At 34.0% G+C, this 22,631-nt stretch overlaps 1 protein-coding gene across 1 annotated transcript in view; it reads right to left on the reverse strand.

Annotated features, from left to right (window-relative positions):
- Positions 1–17,097: 17,097 nt before the first annotated feature.
- The window catches only part of Fancm (FA complementation group M), a 58,821-nt gene continuing 53,287 nt past the window's right edge, over positions 17,098–22,631 (reverse strand). The window contains exon 13 of the mRNA XM_085812906.1: positions 17,098–22,132. Coding sequence (XP_085669032.1) covers positions 18,131–22,132 — 4,002 coding nt within the window. The 3' untranslated portion in view covers positions 17,098–18,130. The remainder of the gene's footprint in view (positions 22,133–22,631) is intronic.

Genomic DNA, 22,631 nt, shown 5'->3' on the forward strand with positions numbered 1-22,631 from the left:
TAACAATATTGTCAACGTTATTTCAGAAATTTCCATTTGAATGCAAAGAACTGCTGGAAGCACTTCCGCAGAGAACCCGGTAAATGTAAACATCGCTAACTTTGGCGATAATAGTTCAAACCTGGTAACCCAGCGGATTTATGCTATTCGCTTGTTCGAAGTTTGCAACCATTCTTCTTGCGTTCACTTTATTGAATTATCACTGTCGTTGTTCGCATTTTCAGATTTATATTATTCTTCTCTTATTTATTATTATTATTATTATTATTATTATTATTATTATTATTTTTTTTTTCTGAATTCTTTAACAACGAATAGATAGAAATATTTTCGTAGATAGATGCCGGTTCTCGGTTCGATATTAAAGGAAGAAAATACGGCGGGAAGGGTGAATGCTAATTTGTAACACGGCTGTTCACATTGTGTTCTTAATTATTAACAGCTGTAAGCATTCAGAACTATGAGGTTTCCAACCCCTAAAATAATTTGTTTTCGTAGGCCGCAAAAATATGCATGTGCATTTTAAATAATTAAGTAATGCTTTTATTTTTATTATTGGTTATTGTCATCTAATATTATGAGAATAAATCAATTTTTATGGCATAAAATTTTAACAAGATAATATATTGTTAATGCTTTTCTAACAGTAACCTTTCAGAGAATGGCAGGTGTGACATAAATAGATGATTAAATTGAAATAAAAAATTTGATTGATTATCTAAGATGTCAGAATAGTTTGATGCATCACCATGGCCATCAAAATTAGCAAACCACTGCTGGTGTAAGGAATATATTGTTTTCTGTGTTAACTGGAATTTAAGACAAATTTTTTTCGTTTATCACGTTTAACCGGTTAGTTTTACATCTACATGCTTATTATCTGTGAATTTTTACTACCATATGCTTAATATATTGTTTTGTCTGCAAACTTGAATTTACATGCACTAAAAATCACGCTTACAAAATTTGACGTTTACGGCTCGGCTCATCGTCGATGAACCGCGAGCTTGGCGAGTAAAAATGCAACGGCGCCAACGGATTCTTTCCCGAAGCGCCAACGGGTTCTCTGCGGATGAAAACCCGAATTGCTATTGCCCAATAAATTCGAAAGAAGCGCAACTTTGCTAAATTCAGTTTTGCTGAAAATCAACGAAAATCAGGCAGAAGTTCATTTCTCAGAATCAGGCAGAAGGTAGAATAGTTCATTTCTCAAAATGGAATTTCACACACACAGACACACCCAAAGAAAAAAAAAAAACTATTATTTCCCATGTATGAAGTAAAATGGAAGTATTATAATCGCGAAAAATTTCGGGTATCATACTTCAACTGAAATCGAATAGAAAATACAAAGTAAAATAAACTATTTACTGGAGTTACAAAATACAAGTACAAAATAAAGCATTAAACAAAATAAAATTTTAGGCGAACTTTATATCTTCGGCTTCCGAGTTCGTCGTCTTACTTACTAAGCCAGCCGTTCTCGCTCTAAACAGCAACTTGTATCTTACCTCATCTGCATGACTTGTTCAGCCACGTATTCCCCTAAATTTACGTATTTATACTGCCAAATCTTCACTGTATTGCATTTTCTATGTCGAGCAGTGTACAGTGGAACCTCGAGATACGAGTTTAATTCGTTCCAGCACTGAGCTCGTATAGCGAAATTCTCGTATCTAGAAACAAATTTCCTCATTGAAAATAATGGAAATCCAGTTATTCCGTTCCGCACCCCAACCACACCAACAACAGTTTCTAGGAGCTTCGGATGGTGCTTGTAAGTAACGGTAACTTCTTTGGTTACATAAAGTTTCTTAATTTCTTCCTGCTTCTTCTGAATAGTGCAAATCGTCGATGTCGAAAGGCCGTAAGTAGTCGCCAATTCCGTCAGTCTTACGCCACGCTTGTTTATCTATGATTTTTTTCTTAATTTCAACGGCCATGGCTTCCTTCTTTTTCTTTGCAGCACTATCTGAGGCAGCAATTTTCTTGGGAGGCATCTTGAAATAATTATTTTTCACGTTAAATGTAATAAATAATTGACTCACAACCGCACAAACACGTAGATCAAAGAACACCGAGTGATCTGACTAGGAGATTCACCGAGGCGAGCCGGATCAGGAAATGGCGTCACGAGTAATGAGCCTGGCTCATTGCTCGTTTCTCGAGTCATTGCTCGCATTTAAAGGCAAACGTTTCACTCATACTTTCCTCGTATAGAGAGATGCTCGTATTTCGAGGTTCCACTATATTAAACTTACTAGGAAGATAATATAGTGTACTTTTTTTAAATAAAGGTGACATTTTTAGATTGTGCTCCTTAATATTCTGCTTATAACTTAGACCTCTGCTTTGGTGTCTTTTTAACTAGGGTATGCTTATTAAACCTAGTTTCACTCAATGTTCCAGGATCTAATGATTCTTCCTCTCTCTTCTGCCCCATTTGCAAAAGAACAACAGTATTTTGTGTTGTCCAGTTGAATTAAAAGGAGAAGAATGATTATTTTGATTATTTTTAAATCACTACAAATATTCTACTCGCATTGTTCACTCTGGATACTTTGTAAGAGGATTTTTAATTTCTCATAGGTTTCTTTTATACTGACAGTATGAATCTGAAACTGGTCTCTGTTATTAAGAGTTGTAATTTAATTTACGACTGCATTTAAAAATGTATTATAAAAGGCGGCGGGGTGGGATGGGAAAGAATGAAAAGAGCCAAAATTAGGGGGAAAAATTCTCGCAACTTAAAGTTTGTAGGATCTTACGTTATATTTCTAACAGTTAATTTTTATTTGAGAAACAGCGTTACTCTACTTCCTCATTTTCCTACCTACGCATTCCTGCTAAAATGAGTTTTGAGTTTCACGCGCTTCACATAAAATAGGGTAGAAAGTACTATTTAAGCTTAGACTTGAGCTACTTCAGTTAATTGGGTGGGTGACCACCCACGTGACTGGCCTCGACGTATCATCTTTCTTCAACTAGTGAAGATACATCACAGCTTGTACGGCGGCCAGATGCTTGAACCCTCCTTCTCCAAAGTCTACTTGACCAACTTACGTGCATTAGCAGATGTCCCTGCTTCACCTTTGTAGGTGCGGTGTAAATCACCTTAATTTTTAATTCTTCCCAACGCCTTAGGGCATATCTCCAACAGAGACGGTTAAAGTAGCAGAGACTACTAAATGCCTCCTAACCATTCACTCGATTTCGATTTTTTTACTTCAGTTAAAGCGCGTTCTGCCTTTCGGTTACGTTGTTGTTACGAGTTAAAGCTTGCTATTTACAAGCGTGCTTATTAGTCTACGCCCAAGTGAGACTGTCTGTGAATATACTTACAATTCAATTCAAATAAAAGGGTATTTTAACACTTCTTCTGAGTTGTTGCACAACAAGAATTTAGCGAATATTTGTCACACAATTCTACTAGGTTCTAGCAGTCAAATAAATTTTTAGCTAGAACATATATATATTCGTAAAATATAAAATACCTAACTTTTGTTGCTGTTGTCTTGTCCATATTATATGGAACAGTTGTTGCCAGAACCTACTGCGAAGAGAGGTTGGATTTCTATTTTCCACCTTAATTTTGAGGAAGAGCACCCTGGAGTCTCCCACCCCCTCTCCCTGTCCACCACTCTACACAAGAGGACTTTCGGCTCGCCGCATATTTAGAGTGTCGCCATGCCGCACCGACGCTATACATTTACCAAACATCCAAACCCGGGCCCTACGGTACCGTAGTAGGCTCAGTAGTTTCTCCTAACCACTATAATGTCTGGGCGACATATCTATCTTTTAAATAATAAATTTATAATAGGCCTTTAACTCCCGTCTTCGTTCTAATAATAACAGAGCAATAATTTTTCTAACATCTTCAATTGGTGGGTACATTTCTTGGTTTTCAGTTAAAGAATCATACGGTAATTTACCGTACATTAAATAAGATGGTGGGAATTTTGTCACAGAATTATGGTGTATTCTTCGGTAACTTGAGGTAATAATTTAGTCCATGCAATATTACCTTCGTAGAATTTAGTTTACGTCTTAATCTAATTATAATAGTTTACATCATAATCTAGTTATAATAGTTCGGGTTTGGATGTTTGGTAAATGTATAGAATTTAGTTTACATCTTAATCTAGTTGTAATAGTTTGATTTACTCTTTCTACTTTACTATTAGTTTGAGGTCTATTAGAAGTGGTTAATAATTGTTCTACATTGGTGTTTCTCAAAAAATGTTTGAATTTTGAAGAAGCAGCATTTCTATCACTTAACTTCTTTGGTACCTGAATTTGAAAGATTTGTCTTAAACAGTTTATGTAAGTATCAGTAGTTGCACTTTTAGAAGCAAAAGTCCATATATAACGAGTAGAATGATTTATTATAATGTGAATATATTTCTTAGAAGAATTATAATAATGTAAGCCACCAACAGTGTCAATAGACAATAATTCAAAAAGTTCACTTACAGATGGTAGGCCTTGAATGATACCAAATCGCTTTTGTTTATTTTTCTAATTAAACCAACATACTTCACAGTGTTTACTATAACTTATATCTTGAACAATTCCTGCCCAATAATATTGAGGGAATAAGGACACAATATGACCAAATTCAATATGAGCTTTTTCAAGTAGTTTAGTACGAAGATCTAGGATCGTATCTTTTCTTCTGGCATCAACTTCTAAGAGTTCTAATCAGTAATTAAACGTTTTACCAATGGCCATTAGTAATCATAATAAAATAAGAGGTGTATTGAAAAATACACCACACCCGAAGGCGAAATCGAAGTCATGAGATAAACTCAGTAAATTGTAATTTTTAAATGCTATTAAATGGCATGTCAGTAGCAGTGAAGAGGCAAGTATCATTCATGGCAGCAGCAGTCGAGATGAGAGAGAGGCATCAGTGAGTGAAAGTGCTCGAATGAGCTATGGGATTGGTCGGTGCAAAATAAGTCTTAAGTTTCCATAAAATTGCTGAATAAAACGTAAAATAAGACTGTAGAAGTTCAAAAAGGCGAATTTGAAGAGATAATAATGTCCTTATTCTTCAGAAACACAATTCGGATACAGTACAATTAATTAATTAATCATGTTAGAAAAATTATTTCCGTAAAGTTGCAGAGTAAACACCAATTTTTTCACGAACTAAAATTTAACTAAACTAACGCGAACTAAATTTTTTTCACTGGAAGCAAAGTCTTTGCTATAAAATACTACATATAGTACGAAGAGAGATTGGTATTACAGTTTTATAAAATATCTATCTTTTAAATAATAAATTAATAATAGTCCTTTAACTCCCGTCTTTCTTCTAAAAATAACACAACAATAATTTTTCTAATTAAACTCTCTGCAATTCTGAAAAAGATCCGTCATCTAATCTTTATCAGCCACTTATCCATGAAATCTGAATCCAACATCTGGACATCAATCTATCATGTGATCTGAAATGCAATCCAGTATAAGGGTAATTGCGTGGCAACTCCCCTTCTCTTCTGCTTCTTTTCTCTGCTTCGCCTTGGCGCTAGTCACGCAGAATTTATTTCTTCAATTTCGTCCTTCTTTATGAAGATGTAATCTGTATAAAATTGTAGGGTGCATAGCGCACCCACAGTGATGATGTGCATTATCAAGGAATAAAATTATGAGTGGAATTTGCCGTTATGTCTGTCTTCGAGTGTCATCTTTTTAATTATTCAGCAGTCACTCCAAATATTTATCACAATTGACCGGATTACTCGTACATGACAGATTACTGTCCAGATGTTGGGTTTAGATTTCATACGTAAGTGCGCAATAGAGATTAGATGGCGGATCTTTTTCAAAATTGCAGGAAGATTAGTTAGAAAATTATTGCTTTGGTAATCTGGTATAAAGGTATTTGCGTCGCAATTCCCCTTCGAACTGCGAGGGGCCTCACACGTCAAGTTATAAAGGATCCTAGAAATTCCCAAAGAATAATGCAAATGACACAGCTAAAAACAAAGCCTTTCCCAATCGAATCATTGAAGGCAAAAGTTACGCCCAAGCAATCTCTTCAGGTATTTACTCGGCAACAATCAATGAAGCAAAAAAGGTATTCGAGAACCTAGCTGAGCTAGTAAACGTCATTAAAAGAGCAGGCTTTCTCCAATTAACACAGCAGGTCAAACAATTAAACCAAACTAATCAGGAAACTTTCAAACCACAAAATCTAGATAATGGATCAGTACAGAAATAGTCGAGCCCCTATTCAGATCATAACCTAGAACGCACGCAGTGTGCAAAATAAAATACAGGAACTACATAACTTTTTACTTGTGCATGATATCGATGCTGCATTCATCACAGAGACGTTTGCGACTCCTTGCTGTAGCCTTAAAATCGCAAACTACAATTGTTATAGATGCGACAGATTGAGTCACAGAGGTGGGAGGGGCGGTCACGATTTATTTTACAAACGCCCTTCAATCCTGCTTAATCAATGAAGATCGAGGAAGTGGATATGAAGCAGTCACTGCCTCAGTTTTGCTTCCCCTTTACGGGGTTGTATATTACAACCCCGTACAGATTATACCTCTCCTAATGAGGTTAGGAATATAATTAGAAAAATTAAAAACCGCAAGACTCCCGGATTTGATGAAATAACTAATGTAGCTATCAAGAATATGCCTCTTAACATTGTCAGTAAGTATGTTAGTATCCTTAATGCCTGCCTTGAACATAATTACTTCCCGGATAGATGGAAAAAGGCAAAGGTAATTTTATTCTCAAAGCTTGGTAAGAACGCTACGAAGCCAGAAGGGTATCGTTCCATCAGTCTGCTGCCTGGCTGCGCAAGATTTTTGAATGGGTCATTTACAAAAGAATTGAACCGTATATGACAAAACTTCCTCCGGAGCAATTCGGATTTTGAAAGAATCTCTGTACGACGAAGCAATTAGTATGGCTCTGTGAGTTTATTGGATCCGCACTGTTTAGGAACCAAAAAGTCGGCTTACTCATGCTAGACGGGTCGAAAGCCTTCGACCGCGTCTGGCGTGAGGGGCTAATATTCAAGCTCATCTCTCTCGACTTTAGCAGAGACATGATTCTACTGATTAACTCTTTCATAAGAAATCGCGAGTTTTTCGCCAGTTTTAGTAATGAAAACTCAGAAGCTGAGCGTTTGAAGGCCGGAGTAGCTCAAGGATCTATTCTAAGACCCATTTTGTACGTATTTTATGTGGCAGATTTCTCTAATATGTGTAAAGACATAAACTCGTACTTTGGGTTGTTATGCCGACGATACGACCCTGGCCGTTAAGTCGCACAGTCAAGAACATGCACTAAGCAAACTACAGGAAAAAATACCAGCCATCGTCATCGAACACTGGTGTGCAAAATGGAGAATCGCCATTAACGGTCAAAAGTCGCAGCTTATTATTATCGGGGAAAACATTGTAGAATACCCCTCGACAAGAAAATCAAATTCTTCGACGTGGAAGTTTCCATAGTTAAAATGGCCACGTACCTTGGAGTAGTTTTAAACAACAGATTCAATTGGAAAGATCACATCCAAAGTGCTCGATGCAAAGCCTCCGCTGCAACTAAAAACCTCATCCCTCTTATAGGAAAATCTTCAAAGTTGGACCTGAGAAGAAAACGCCACATTTATACTGAAATTATTAAGCCAATCTTTTCATATGCCTTCCCTGCTTGAACGACCTACTCACAAAAGAATATTAAGAAGCTCCAAATTATACAAAATAAGCTTCAGAATGATTACTAATGCACATTTTTATGTATCAAATGAGACCCTTCATAGGGATTTACATATCGAAAGTGTAGAAGAATTTCTACATCGATCAAACAAAACTTTTTTCGACAAAGCAAGGAATTGTCCAATTCTCCAGCTCTTTAAAGTCTTCGACTATATTGTACTTGCTGAAGACTCTTAACATCAGACCACTCGCGGCCTTCCTCACCCGTGACTCGAATTTCCCTACCTAATCAGATTACAATATCATTGTATGTATGTATATAGGTTTTCTTTATGTTATATCATTTTATCTATTTTTGCATTGTATTTCGTATTTTAATTGTATTTATATAATGTATCTTAGTATTTCTTGTAGTTAATAAAATGTCATTTGTATTGTGCCTCCCTTATTTCCCACCAACTTGTCCTGAACATATCTTAACACATCAGAATATCCACTTTGTCTTCGCCTCTCATGGTCTTAGGCTTTAGTCTGCTCGTTTTCTCCACTTGTGATGTCCTGTAGTCATCCTCTTTTCAATTCCAATCCTCCGGCCACACGGTCCTGACATTACATCGTCATGCGCCCCTTGCGCTTAAGTGTCATGAGCCGGACACGTTGCGTTACAACAGCAATATTCCGGCAATAGGGATAATTGAATGAATGAATTCCCCTTCTTTTCTCTCTTTTTTACTTTTTCTTTTCGCAACTTCGCCTTGCCGCTAGCTACGCAGAATTTATTTCTTCAATTTCGTCCTTTTCTTTTAAAAGATGTAACCTGTACAAAATTGTGGGGTGTATACCGCACTCACAGTATATGTTTTGTTTATTTTACGTGTCATGTTATTTTTAGTTTACTAACCTATTTTGAATTTTAATTTTATTATTTTTTATGTGACGTCCTGAGGTCTGTAGAGAAGAGTTCTCTCAGTCGTATTTATTATTTTGTTTCTTTTACATTATGCTAATCTTTATGTTACTCGGTTCTCGGGCTTGGCTTCCCGGGGCGTAATTATTTTAATTGTTAAATGTTGCGTAATTATTTGATTTTATTTAATGCTTCTTTCCATTTGATCTTTTTACGTTTTATGGACACGGCCGGCTCGGTGGCGGCCATCGTTTGTTGTTAGATGGGCAGCCCTTTTTGACATAAGGTTTTGTAGACCAGGTGGTTGGGGGCTTCGCCTAGTTCTGGTACCGCACCCACAGTAATGATCTGAATTATCAAGGAATCAAATTATGTGTAGAATTTACCGTTATGTCTGTCTTCGAGTGTCATCTTTCTAACTACGCAGTAAAGTCTCCAAGTTATAATCCAGAGAATCATCGCCAATCCATTGCGACTTTCTTTAACCAAATCACTATAATACATATATATATAAAGGGTGATTCTAAATTGTTTTGACAAATTAATAGGGGTGATAGTACCCATCCAGGCGAGCAATAATTACCATAGAACAGAGGCTCGCATTCCACTCTGAAGGCAGAAAAGAAGAATATTAGAACTCCAGCCTGAACTTACAACAGTGCTGGGAAAGCGAATGAACGAGACCAAAATTTGCGCAACCAGATTTATTGTTTAATGAAAAACTCACAGAAAGTGCTCAAAATGCCGACCACTTGTGTCGTTGCACGTTTGACATCGGCGAAGGAACGACTGGCGCAGCCTCCCGAAGATTCCTGTTGTCGTGTTAATTTTGTCCGCGGCAACAACGATTCTCGCCAAGAGATCTTCAGCTAAGTTCACACTACACAGGCGTCTCGTACACTAAAGATTTCTTGTGCCCTCAGAAGAAAAAGTCCAGCGGGTTGAGGTCCGGTGAGTGAGGAGGACAAGTCACATCCGATGCATGGTGCGGGACATGTGGCATTCAAAAGGTTACGGACCGTGACAGAAAAATATGCTGGGGCTCCATCGTGCATAAACCACATGTCTCTCTGGATGGAAGCGGAACAGCCTGCAATAAACTGGGAAGCACTTGTTCCAAGAAGATACGGTATGTTGTGCCGGTCAAACGGTCTGGCATGATGTAATGGCCTACCTAGGATATCTTTTCAGACGTTCACGAAAATTCTCTGCTGGTATTTATGAACGGTAGTGCAGTGACGATTGCTGTGAACGTTGAAAATGCCTTCTATGCTGAATGTTGCCTCATCACTAAATAATATTAATGCAAGAAATTGTAGATCGTTATTCCTCATTCCAAGTATCCACTGGACAAAGTCTGCTCGGCAGGGATAATCATCTGTGTCCAAAGACTGCACTTGTTGCACGTAGTAGGAGTGCACGCGTTCTTCGTGCAAAATACGCCACACCACTGGCTGAGAAATACCCATTTCCGTATGCCACTGCTCGCGTACTTGTGGAAGGAACTGCTTTAAAACTAGTCAAAACTCGCTCTTCTATTTCTGATGTTGGTGCATTTTACGAACGGCCTACATTGCTTGATGGCAAAAGAGACGGCAAAAGAACCGGTTTCTCACAGTCCTTCTATCAAAACTGGAAACGTTTGGATGCCTTGGAACCGACGAGTTGAAGATCGCTTGTTTTTACAATCTTCGTGCTTCGCGTCCATTCCCTTTTGCTTCCTGCCAATTTCTGTACTCCGCCACAGCATTCATGAAAAGTTTCGGACGACGTTATCAAGGTAATTCTTGAAGAGATGATGCTGCGTCGTTTCCAAAGACACCGTTTGCTCTGATTGGCTTTCTCCGGTACCAACTGAGAGCAAAATGCTGCTTCTTCTCAGTGTGAATTTGCATACGGTTAACTCTTGATAGTCTTAGGAGATAGTCTCCTTGGTCTTCCTCAATGCGTTTCTACTTTCCTCTTTTCTGCCTCTCAGAGTGGAATGCGACCCTATGTTCTATGGTAATTATTGCTCGTCTGGATGGGGTACTATCACCCTTCTTAATTTGTAAAAACAATTTAGAATCACCCTGTATATACTATATATAATCCCTGAATATAATAAACAAGAAGGGGAAAGTTTAAAAATATGATTTATACAATCTAACGGGATTTATTTCTCAGCAATTAATTGCACAGGAAAAACAGCCTTACAATCCAAACAAGCGGCGCCAATAATTTATCTGCCCCCTCGACAAACAAAACATAAAAGCAAGCTGTCAATTTGGCATGATAAACGGACACCAGATGTAGCGTTTGCGTCCTAGTTACTCTCTACAGATCAGAATCGGAATTATAAGAATTCGAACTACATAATTTGTGATTCAGATCATCAAAGTTCAGAATGTCCAAAAAGCAATTCGTTTAACCTTAGAGGAAAGAAAGCAGAAATTAATGAAGAAGGACTATTTATTTAAATGTTTAAAACCGAAACATCTTTCTCGATTATATGTAAAGCCAAAGTCAAACGTTCCATATGCGGTAATGCTATTCTAATTATTATCACGTAATAATAAATAAATATTACAAATCATATTTACTCATCGATAAGTGATATCACTGAAAATAACTGCAGACGAAAGCAAAAATCAAAGTGCATATCAAAAGTCGTCATACACACAGCTTACCGTATAGAAAGCAAAGCTTACTTAAATTCCATTTCAAAACTTTTGCTGACTAGTATTATCAGTAGAATCCACTATCGTTTCGTAAATACTAAAATGAAAACGAAAAACTAATGCTCAATTCTAAACGTGTCAAATTTTATATTTAATAATCATAAACTGAGTTATATAGTTGTACTATGAAATTAATTATTAATTACAAAAACACTTAAGAACATGTTTCATATATTATAATTTGTATACATTTTCAAAACGTTTTAGAGGCAAAATAATCAGAAAGATCTCTGTAAGTAACAATGTACTCTTACGTGTATTTAATGATATGTGTTCGGATGCTTATAAACGATGGGAAAATACTCGCCGGGACTTCAACAATTCCGGATTTGGGATTTTTCTGGATATTAGATCATCAGTTTAAATCTAGTAAGATGCCATGCAGAAATTATAAAATTAAAATATGAAATCATGATTTATTAATAACGAAGCATTTATGATCTAAAGGATTAGAAAAAAAACTCTCTCTATATATATGTTTACTTTATTACACATTTCTTTCCAATGTAAGTTGTTCAAGTTGCTTTGTTTTTTGCGCTAATACTTTCTTTTCAATTCTATAGACAGATATAATTTCTTGTTCAGTTTTCAATAACTTCTCTGTCACTTTCTGCACTATCGGTAGCGGCATTTTATGGATCTAGAATAAAGTGACCCCATTTTCATTGAGACAAAGCGGGACAAATGGAATGAAATGAAAATTGTAATTTAGTTATGAAAGCAGACCAATAATTCAAAAAAGAATGTATTTTATTGTATACATTCATATACTTGTCTATAAACATACAAAAGCATATTTATTATTAACTATTGGTAACTATAAAAATATTTGTAAAAAACAATAATTTGAATATTATGTTTTTTAATTCATTAAAAATTTTGTTTAAAAAATATGATTTTCCTTCACGGTGATATTTTTTATCCGAGTGAATACTTTGCAATAGATTCGGATTATTTATTAAAATGTCGTGAAATTTCTCACATGAATTGATCAAATTATATTTTACCCTTAATACAGATTTTAAAGTTTTTATGTTCAACTGCGTTTTTTTCAATTGTCCATATTTTATTAATACTAGAAAAAACACGTCTTGTTGTTGCATTTGTTCCTGGAAGGGACAGCGCATGTTATACAATTTTCAAAATATTTTCATAAGGAATATTATTCTGTTTAAAATAGAGGAATAACTCCGTCCATTTTTTGTCCGTTTCCACATTTGCAGACAACCAACATTTAATTTTTTCTTCCGTAACGTATCTTTTTACCAATGACACTTTATCAAAAAGATCATTTTCGCAAATATTATTTTTCGGAAAATGGTTACTAATATATTGAAAAGATTTTTCCACATATTCCCATAAAATCTCCTTTTTTAATGTCACCCAATTCTTTCATATTTGATTTTTGCGCTTTCACATAAATCCTTCAATTTGCATGTGCACTTTCAATATGCACAATACCTTTTCTTTTTATATATAAGCGGCAAAAGTGTGTGTCGCCGATAGTTTATTGTTGCCACTCGGAAAAATGAGCGCGGAAATTAACGTTTCCGCAGTTTTCAATTAATATCTCAACCGATTGAGATACTACGAAGATGAGAACGGTATCGATGGATTCGGAGAATTTTTTGAAATCCGAGGATACGCGTCTCGAATTTCAACTCGGTGCCGTTCCGTATATATTCGAGAAAAAAGGTTTTGGCACGTAGCCAAATCCTTCTCATATAGAAAATCCAAGAAAGAAAGTGGAAAATGTAGGGAAAACGTAGAGGAAAATCAGTTTTAATTAATATCTCGGCTAATTAAAGTGAAGACGCGAATGGTCAAAATGGCGTGCCACGGACCTGCGGAAACCAGCGGTGTGCTTCGCTAAGCCTGGGAGCCAACCGTTTAGGAGATGATGTTACTTCACCCCATATATATATATGCGGCTTAAGTGTCTCTTTGTCGCCAATAGTTTATTGGTTGCTTGCGTAACTGTACTAGCCAATGGGGTGAAATTGCCACAGCACAGGATTGCCGTTTCAATTGAGACGTAGACAATTTCCTGTAAAACTTACCTTTGCTATGACCATCCATAAGTCTCAGGTCCAAACGCTTAAGCGTGTTGGCATTTTTTTACCTGAGCCTGCATTTGGACACGGTAAACTTTATGTTGCCTGTTCAAGAGTTCGTGAAAGAACGGACGTAAAATTAAAAATATTGGATGGTCCTCTGCAAGGCGAGCTTAAAAATGATGGAAAGATCTACACAAGAAATGTGTACAAAGAGATCTTTGACATATGAATTAACATTTCATTATTTTAAATCACCTTTATTGATTGAGCTAGCGGTGGGCTCTTAAGAAATGTACCGCCAGTAGTTTCCTTCACTGTACTCTACTTTAAGCAATTAAAAGGGGTAAACCCCGTGGGGCAGTAAGCAAAGGGGCGTCCTCGCCGCCTGCCCTGGTTAATTCAGGCACCTTTGCACAAATCATTTTAATTACAATTTATAATATCCAGAACAGCGGTCATTTCGTATGACCGCCGGGCTTTCTACTATATATATATATAAATACAAATAAATTTTTGCAATAATATTTTCAAGATCCACTGGAAGTAAGTCAGATGCTGTTTGAATAGTATTGTGTAGAATGTGCGCTGCACAACCTACTCCAATAATTTTTTGGTTCAAATGTTCGTTAAGTTTCGTAAAACGTTATTGATGCCTCTTTCTAGCTTTTCCCCAAAATTTTCATTAGTACTATCCTCACCATAGGCAATAATTTTATTGTTCAGTTTTTTTTTAAAATACGTAGTACTTATTGAATTAAAAAATATTTATGAAGTTTCACCTGGCAATAAAATAAAATCTAATATTCTAATTTTAATTTCTGTTTCTGGATCAAAAAGTCTAACAATTGTAGGAAATAATTTTAAATATTTGTGGTTGGAAGTATCATAATATATGAATATAAATGTGCATTTATTTGCAATTGTGAAAACTTATATAGTGAAAAAACATTATAAGTAATTGATCTGGTTTTTGTCCTTGCACATGCAAATTTTTTGTCGTATAATGTCTTGATCATTTGTGACGTACAATCAATTGATCTGAAATTTTGATTGTGGTTTATAGTGAGGAAAGCAAATAGCCCTTCAGCTAATGCTAGCTGCTCCTCCGTTAACAACACATATTCCTTAACGACAGAGTCGTAGCTAGGGTTTTCAGCGCCCAGGGATAACTGAAGATTTCGCGCCCCCTACTGCTTGCCAAGGATGGAAAACATTTAATTCTAAAATGTCGTAACATCAGTTTGACGCCACTTGGATTCTGCGCCCGGGGACAGATGCCCCCCCTCTAGCTACGCCCCTGCTTGACGAAATGTAACAACAATGATCGAACACAACCGAGTAAATCTAACTCGTTATATTGCCTAATTTAGTTCACTCTGCATGCATTTTTTATTTCTTTATATTTATTATAATAATTAATAAATGATAGTTAATATATTTTTACAGTGCATTTAAAATAAGAAATGCAGTTGTTTTCTAAAAAGAGGGACATTTTTAAAAATCGGCGGTACACGGACAGTCCTCCAAAAAGCGGGACTGTCCCGCCAAATTCGGGAAGTGTGGTCACTTTAATCTAAAACCATACTACAGATTTCACCGTCTGTTAATTAACTGATAATTGGGGCATTGTCATAGCAATGAAAAAGTTCTGTTAACTCTTCTTCCCTAAATTCTGCCGCTGATTCTAGCTGCATGTGAATAACATATCAGTTATTCTTAATTCAAATAGCGCTAAATGTAACCATTTTGTCTATGAGTATCATTAACAAAATCTATTTTTAGCGTATGGAAAGAAATTTTTGTTAAATCTTTTCTCGTCAACATTTCTTAGTGCATTTAGCTTAAATCTGTAATCGGATAATACTCTTTGTTATTCAATTACTAATATAAAAATTGTTCAGGCGTCGTTGCATGAGTCACCACTCAAGTTGTCATGTGTTGATAAACATGCGGTGATGAAATCAAAATAGAATAAATGATGATTCGCCAGGTTGGCGTCAAGGATATAAAATATTAGTTGGCGTAAAATCAGCGATGTTTCCATGTAGAATGTTTCAGTTTTAGATGCATCCTAAGCAGATACGCAACTACTATAAATGCTAACAAATGCTACTATAAATGCCAACAAGACTCAAATTACTGAACACACAAATTTATGCTAAAATGATTATTTCTTCAACAATGAGGTATTTTATTTATTGCCGAAGTGAGATTAAGAATCAGGAGTATCTGCATGTTTTATTATAAGCAAGATAAAAAATCAAATATGCATGCATAAAAGCATAAAAGAATCGCATTACACAGTCTATTCAACATAAAAAATCCCAGATGTTGATATGAAAATTCCAAAAAAGCTAGTTATCACTGATAAACTTTCAGTACATTGTTGGACACATTTCCATAACCTTTAAAATGCCACTAGATGCAAAAGCTAAAGCACATATTTCACCTACCATATAAATCAGACAGCTTGTTGAAGTGCAGCAACCCATGCATATTAAGTATTAAAAGACATTTAGGAATTGCTGCTTTCAGTTCATTTGATTTCTTTGATTCAGCAATTTTATGCAATTTAAGGTCTCAAAGTAATGTCAGTACAAACAGCAAAGTGAACCTAACAACGGCATTCAATGTAAATAACTTGTGTAATTAACTACAAGATTACCTAAGCAGTGACAGAATTTCGAACACACACTTACAAATCAGGATCTAACCTCAGTCTAAAGTATTCTGAGCAAAACCAGCATTGGGACTGTTAACACTTTTTTCGTCAATTGGCAGGGCAGAGGAATGCAAGTCAAACTCTACTACTCTTATTCGTAAATTGCTAAACTTTACAGTAAAATTGCTTCGACAGTAGTCTGCTGCTTACAGTAAAACTGCAAAACATTATGGAGATCAGGGTTACAAAAAAGAGTGCAAAGGGAGGCAGAAGTTGGCCATCTTTGATTTATAACATCATTTATTGATGTTCATGGGGTTATGTAATAGTTCTTACGTACATAAATAAATCTTTTTATACCATTAACAACTATTTACTTCATCTGTATATTTCCTATGGTAGTTTAATATTCAATAGGCCAGTTGGTGTTTTATCTACATTTTACTGCACCTTGCAAGTAAAAAGAAGGGGGGGGGCAATTACAATTTTTTGTTATACCTACAACCATGATGATATTTCCTGTCTTGAAATTACCTACAGAATCTGGATATCATATTTGAACTTGCATGTAAAAATAAATAATTTTTTATGTGACATAAAGTTCTATCTATATAATAATCATTTTACTTTTGCTATTTAAATGTTCCAATTTTCAAATTACTCAAATCTTAAAGAAAAACCTTCAAGATTTTGAAAAGATTAAAGAAAAGGAAAGCAAATATTTTCCCTTACGAAATTTAATAAACACATTTTTTTAACCCAACTTCTTTTAATTTTTATTTACACATAACTGACTCCTTAGCATTTATTAGTACAAACCAAGACAAAAAGTAAACCCAAGTTTACTTTCATAAAATAAATTACTCTATTCATTTCCCAGAATATTTTATACACAGACTTTCTTTGCAAACCTAATATATTGTAAAGCATATTTAAAAACTAATTGAAAAATTTTCAGTTTTCCTTCAGTTTTTGTGTATAAATTTAATTAATGTAATATTTTATTAATGGCTATATATTTTTAGTGTGATTTATGAAGAAAAGGCAAAATCTAATATGCAAGAAAAAATAATTTATTTGGAATTCTATGCATTTAAATAGAAAAATATATATAACTTTTGAATACAGTATGTACAGTATATTTACAATTACATCCTTGGAAATTATAACAAAATTTTCCATAGCACAATTTAGGAAAATAATAAATTTAAACCAATATATTTTTTTAAAAGGTATACAATTCAAAAACATAAATACTTTATTACACTACTTAATTTATGTGAAATATTTTGGAAATGCAGTAAATATTTTTCATATGAAAAATAATGAAAAATACACATTAAAAATACTGAGTTCACAGATAAAAATTTTTTAATTCATTCATCAGACAGATACCATATTTACTCTCATATCCCCCCCTTAGCTTTAAGCACAAAGTTCTGAACATTTTTTAAGCATTCATGTAATTTCCCCTTCTTTAAGGCATTTAGAAAGCGACACTAAATTTTAAATTGGTTAAGTCAGTGTGGTGCTTTTTTTAGTTTTACTGATTAATTTGCTCATGGAATTTGGGTGCATAGGTTCTGATTGATACAGCAGTAACAATGAAGATCTTCAAGAAAACAGTGATAGCTAATGCTTTAGATGGCTCTGATGTTCACTAGACTGAATGGTGATGAAGATGATCACAATGGTGACAGCTCACTGACGACTAAGACAGCAGTTCCAGCAGCACTAAACAATTTGAAGGCCTAAGAGTAGGTAGGAAACAATAAAGAGTAGGCAAGATTCAGAATACAGGGAAGTAGAAATGAAGATATCTTATTTGATATTGAAATGTTAATATTACTATTGAAATGTAGGTTTCTTTTAAATAAATGTGTGATAGTTACTGGTAGTTTATCCATGAATACTTTTCATTAGTTATGTTCTTACTGTAACTATATCCTTTAGAAATCAAATTATTCATGCAATTTTTTCCTCTCGATTTTTACGCCACAAAATCAGCAAAAAAAGTGGGGAAAATACACAAGTAAATATGGTAACTATTAAATAATTAGGTAAAAAAAAAAAAAAAAATCACATTTTTGTCAAGAAGCTGGATGGAAAGATATCTCACTTTTAAAGTACTGTTTGATAGCAACAGCCTTACGACTAGATATGCAACCCACTTTTTTAAGTTGATCAACAGAGCTTTCAGCAAATAATTTAATGCTAGGAAAATGGTAAACAAAATTGAGAGCACATATTGGACTAACATGAGGAAAACTTTGATAGAAATTGAATAATTTTTGACTAGAGTCATTTAAAGAAACTGGTATATCAATATGTTGGTTTCTTTTCTTTTCCATCTGAATTAAACTAAACAACAAATCAGCAGAGTGCTCTGCTGAATTTGAGCACAGCATTTTGATTGAAGGAATGTAGTTGAGGCTGAGGGCAAACTGCAGATATTTTGTGGTGTTTTTATTGAAACTTAAGTTCTGTTTACGAATATCCTTTTCAATTATTACAAACACATTTTCATACAAGTCACACATAGCCCGAATTCTGTCAACAATTTTTTGAGGAACGTGACCACTTGTGAATTCAGAATCCAAAATTCGCTTGATAACAATTTTATTGCTAATAATATAATCTGCAAATGACAGCTGCATTACAATACAATTCACATCATGCTTATTTCGAAGTACCGAAATGAGTGGTTTTCCTCCAGCAAGTTCCTTAGAATCAACCAAAATAGACATTCTCCTTGAACACTTACTATTTTCATTGTGCAGTACGGAAACAAAATTTGGCTCTGATTTTGGATCTGCATGAGTGAAATAAGGTATACTAAAATCTTCATTCCACCCAATATCAAAAGAAATAGCAGGTTCACGTTCTACACTTGCAGATGAAATGCCAAGTTCTTGTCCTGGAAGTTTTTGTCTTATATCAGTCTGAGATTCAATTTTGGAATTTTTAACACCATTATCTGATGCATTGTTCACATATTTAATTGCACTAACTTCTTTGTTTGTATTTGACAGCATAAAATCAGACACGTTGGAATCATTTAAGACAGCTCTTCTATTAGTATGAGATGCTACAGTTAAATTTTTATTTTCACTGTCACAGACACTTGTGATATGTTTGATATCATTGTTTACTAATTCTTTGGAGCTATCAGATATTTCCTTACTAGATATATTTGATTTTAGTTCCATAGATTTAATATCTAATTTATTAAAAATTTCTTCTTCACTTGAACTACTAGAAGGCCTAGAAATTATACGTCTTAACTTTCTTTTTGAATTTTTCTTCTTTTTACACCTCTTACTTCCTTTCTGCTCAACATTATCATCAGAACTAATAAAACTTACTTCATTATCATCAACACAAAAACTATCAATCAAATAAGTGGAACAACCATTTGCTAGTGACTGGGAAATATAATCATCATGATGTGAAGAAAATTTAAGTTTATACTTTTGAGGTAAACCTGCACAGTCCTTAACAGATTCCAAATATATGTCACGAGGATCAGTTTGGTTATCTTCCAAGAGTGTACAGTCATCAATAAAACTTTCTTCAAAACCATCTGTCTCAACATCTGTATGATCATCATCAGATAAATGAATACCAGATACATCAGCCTGAGAAAGCACAAAATGATTTTTCTGTTTCCTTTTCTTTTTTCTATGTAGTACTTCGACAGAAGAGTCACACTGCTTATCACTCACTAAATTTTCTTTTCCAGTCTGAACCTGTTTCATTATTTTAAAATCTTCATCTGAATCTTGATCATCACATAGATTAATTATGGGCAGATTTGCTTTATATTCATTTTTTGATTCTGTAGTTCTTTTTAATTTATTTCTTGATAATATTTTGTGTTTTTCCCCCTGTTTTGGTATCTCAACTACCTGAATGGCATTCTCTAAACTTGCAGAGGAAACTAAAGACTTGTGTTTATCTCTTTCTGAAAATTGATTTAATTCAAGATCATCAGTGATTAAATCTGCACTGCAGTTTATTTGCTGTATTTTGGAACCCCACACAAGATCATTTTTTGATATATCAGCTTTTCTCTTTTCAATTGATAAGAGACTGTCACTTTCATTTCTTAGCCACATATCATTATCAAAGCCAAAACTGTGATCTTGCAGATTTTGAGAAAATTTTAAGTCAGGGACCTTTAAAATATAATTTTCTAGTACATTTTCTGAAGGATAATTGTTCTGAGTTATTGGTAAATCAAAGGATATATCAAAACATAATTTCTGAGAGGATGTTAATTCTGAAAAGCTATCAGTCTTTTGTTCATTAAAACAGAGACTTTTAACAGAATCCTTTCTTTCTGAGGTTGATTTATTTTCTTTGTTATTTTCATCTAAAGGCAAAAATTGTGAATGAGAAAAATTATTTAAATCTTTTTTGCAGTCATTACCTTCAAAATCATGATTACCATCTACTGCATTTACTGGCCATTTCAGAACTTGGTGATTTGTATCCATGTTTCTATAGGTAAACTGTGATTTATGGTCTTCTTTTGGTGGTGTGGGCTCTATTTCACTATCTGAACTTTCATTCCAAAAAGTATGATCTTCATCTGTTTTTTCAAAAAGGTGATTTAGCTCTGTTTCTTGAATATCTTCAATTTTCCCAGTAGAATCAAGCAATGAAAGCATTTGTGTCAAAGTATACTGAGTGCAATCTTCATCTTTTCTTTTATCATCACCTTGGTTATGTACAGCATCAGTTAAAATATTTTTAAGATGCAATTTCGAATTGCTTTGAGTCAAAGTATTATATGATGCATTGTTTCCCACCAAATTTCCTGCCATTGGATAGACTTTTCCTTCCTCTTTTGTTTCAGTCTTATGTTTTTTCAAGAGGTTACTTTTTTCATCATCTATTATACGTTTTTTGTTTAGTTGCTCTTTTAAAGATTTACAACTACTTTCAGGAACAACTTCTTTTACTTTTAATGATAAAGTAGATAAAGATTCTAGTTTGTCTTGAATATTTCTTGTACTTGAAGATAATTGTTCTAATATTGAATTAGAGTCACTATCAAACATAGAATCAATTTCTGGCTTTTGATCTTGATTTGTAATTACTGATGGTAAAGGACAGCCATCCAAATTATTCAAATTTTTAGGGTAATTTTCAAAATTTGCTGATAAATCAAAGTCAATATCAAAAGCAAGAGATTTTAGAGTTGAATTATCATTACTAGATACTGTATTAATAAATTTTGACTCAGTATGTTTATTGTCGAAACAATGAAACGAAACATCAAGAGAAGATGGAAATAATTTCTTAGATGAATCAGGGGATGATGCCAGATTGCAACTTAACTGATTTTTAATAGAAGTACTAAATTTTCCATTAACAGAAAGAGTGCTTTTAAGTTCTTTTGTTTTCCTTATCAATTTAGCTTTCATTTTCTTATTTAAAATACGCAGTTTTGTTAAATTTCTATTTTCTTTACGAATAAATTGATTAATTTTTACATTTGAAAGGTCACTGATAAATGACATATTTGTTGCTGATGAAGGTGGTGGTAAAACGCAAACAGAAACTGATTGCTTCAGACATGATTCATTATAGTCAAAACCAAACAATCTTTTCAATAAGGGACTTTTGTCTATATTGCCAGATGCACAGGTGGAAGATATATTTGACTTAGCTAGAAATTCAAAAGCCTCACCAAAATCCTCTTCAAAGTTCTCACTATTATTAAATTCAACATGATCTATAATCAAATTTTTTGGTTCATTAATTTCAACTGCATTTGCTTCACATTCATTGAAAATAAAATCATTTGAACCACTTATATCACCTTTGAATGCACTGGTTTCTAAAATGTTTATATTATTTTGTGGCGAAAGTTTCAAGAAATTTAGATTGTTTTCATTATTAACAGACATTTCAAAACCTGAAGAAATAGCACGTTGCATAAGGTCTACTAAAACATCTGTTGCTTCAGAATGTTCAATTTTATGTGTTCTATGAGGTACAATTTGCAGAAGCGTCCATTTTGAAAGAGAGAGTTTTGTTTTTAATGAATCTTTGCTGAATTCAGTTGAGACTTCCTTTTCAGTCTAAAATAAATACAATAATATATCATTTACTGAATTAATAAATATGTAAAAAAGAACAAAAGACATAAATTTGAAATGAAGTTATTATTATTTTATTAAAAAAGAAGTTGAATTCTTAAATTTTTATTTGTCAAATAATATATATATATATATATTGACAAATATAAATATAAGCCATTATTCTTAAAGCAAGTACATATTTTATATTTAAATAATCCCTTCTTTAAATTAAATGAATTGTAAACAAGTTAAATACTGACACCAATGCTACCTTTTTGGATCGTAAATCTGATGAGTTTTTAAAATTTCTACCCAAGGCGTTCATAAAATTAGATGCTATTGAGAAGCTAATACAATACAGCATTATGTAGTTAACGATTCTTGAATTAAACTCATGAAGGCGGTTTTGAGAGGCCTCTTATATCACAATGTCCAGTACATGAGAAAAAACAGAAACTTCTTGATGAGGGATATAATATCACAATTTAGAGTGTGTTCC

This window comes from Stegodyphus dumicola, chromosome 3 (genome assembly GCF_044657685.1).
Source record: "Stegodyphus dumicola isolate Sdum_Otavi_A_Nest chromosome 3, ASM4465768v1".
Lineage (NCBI taxonomy): Eukaryota > Metazoa > Arthropoda > Arachnida > Araneae > Eresidae > Stegodyphus > Stegodyphus dumicola.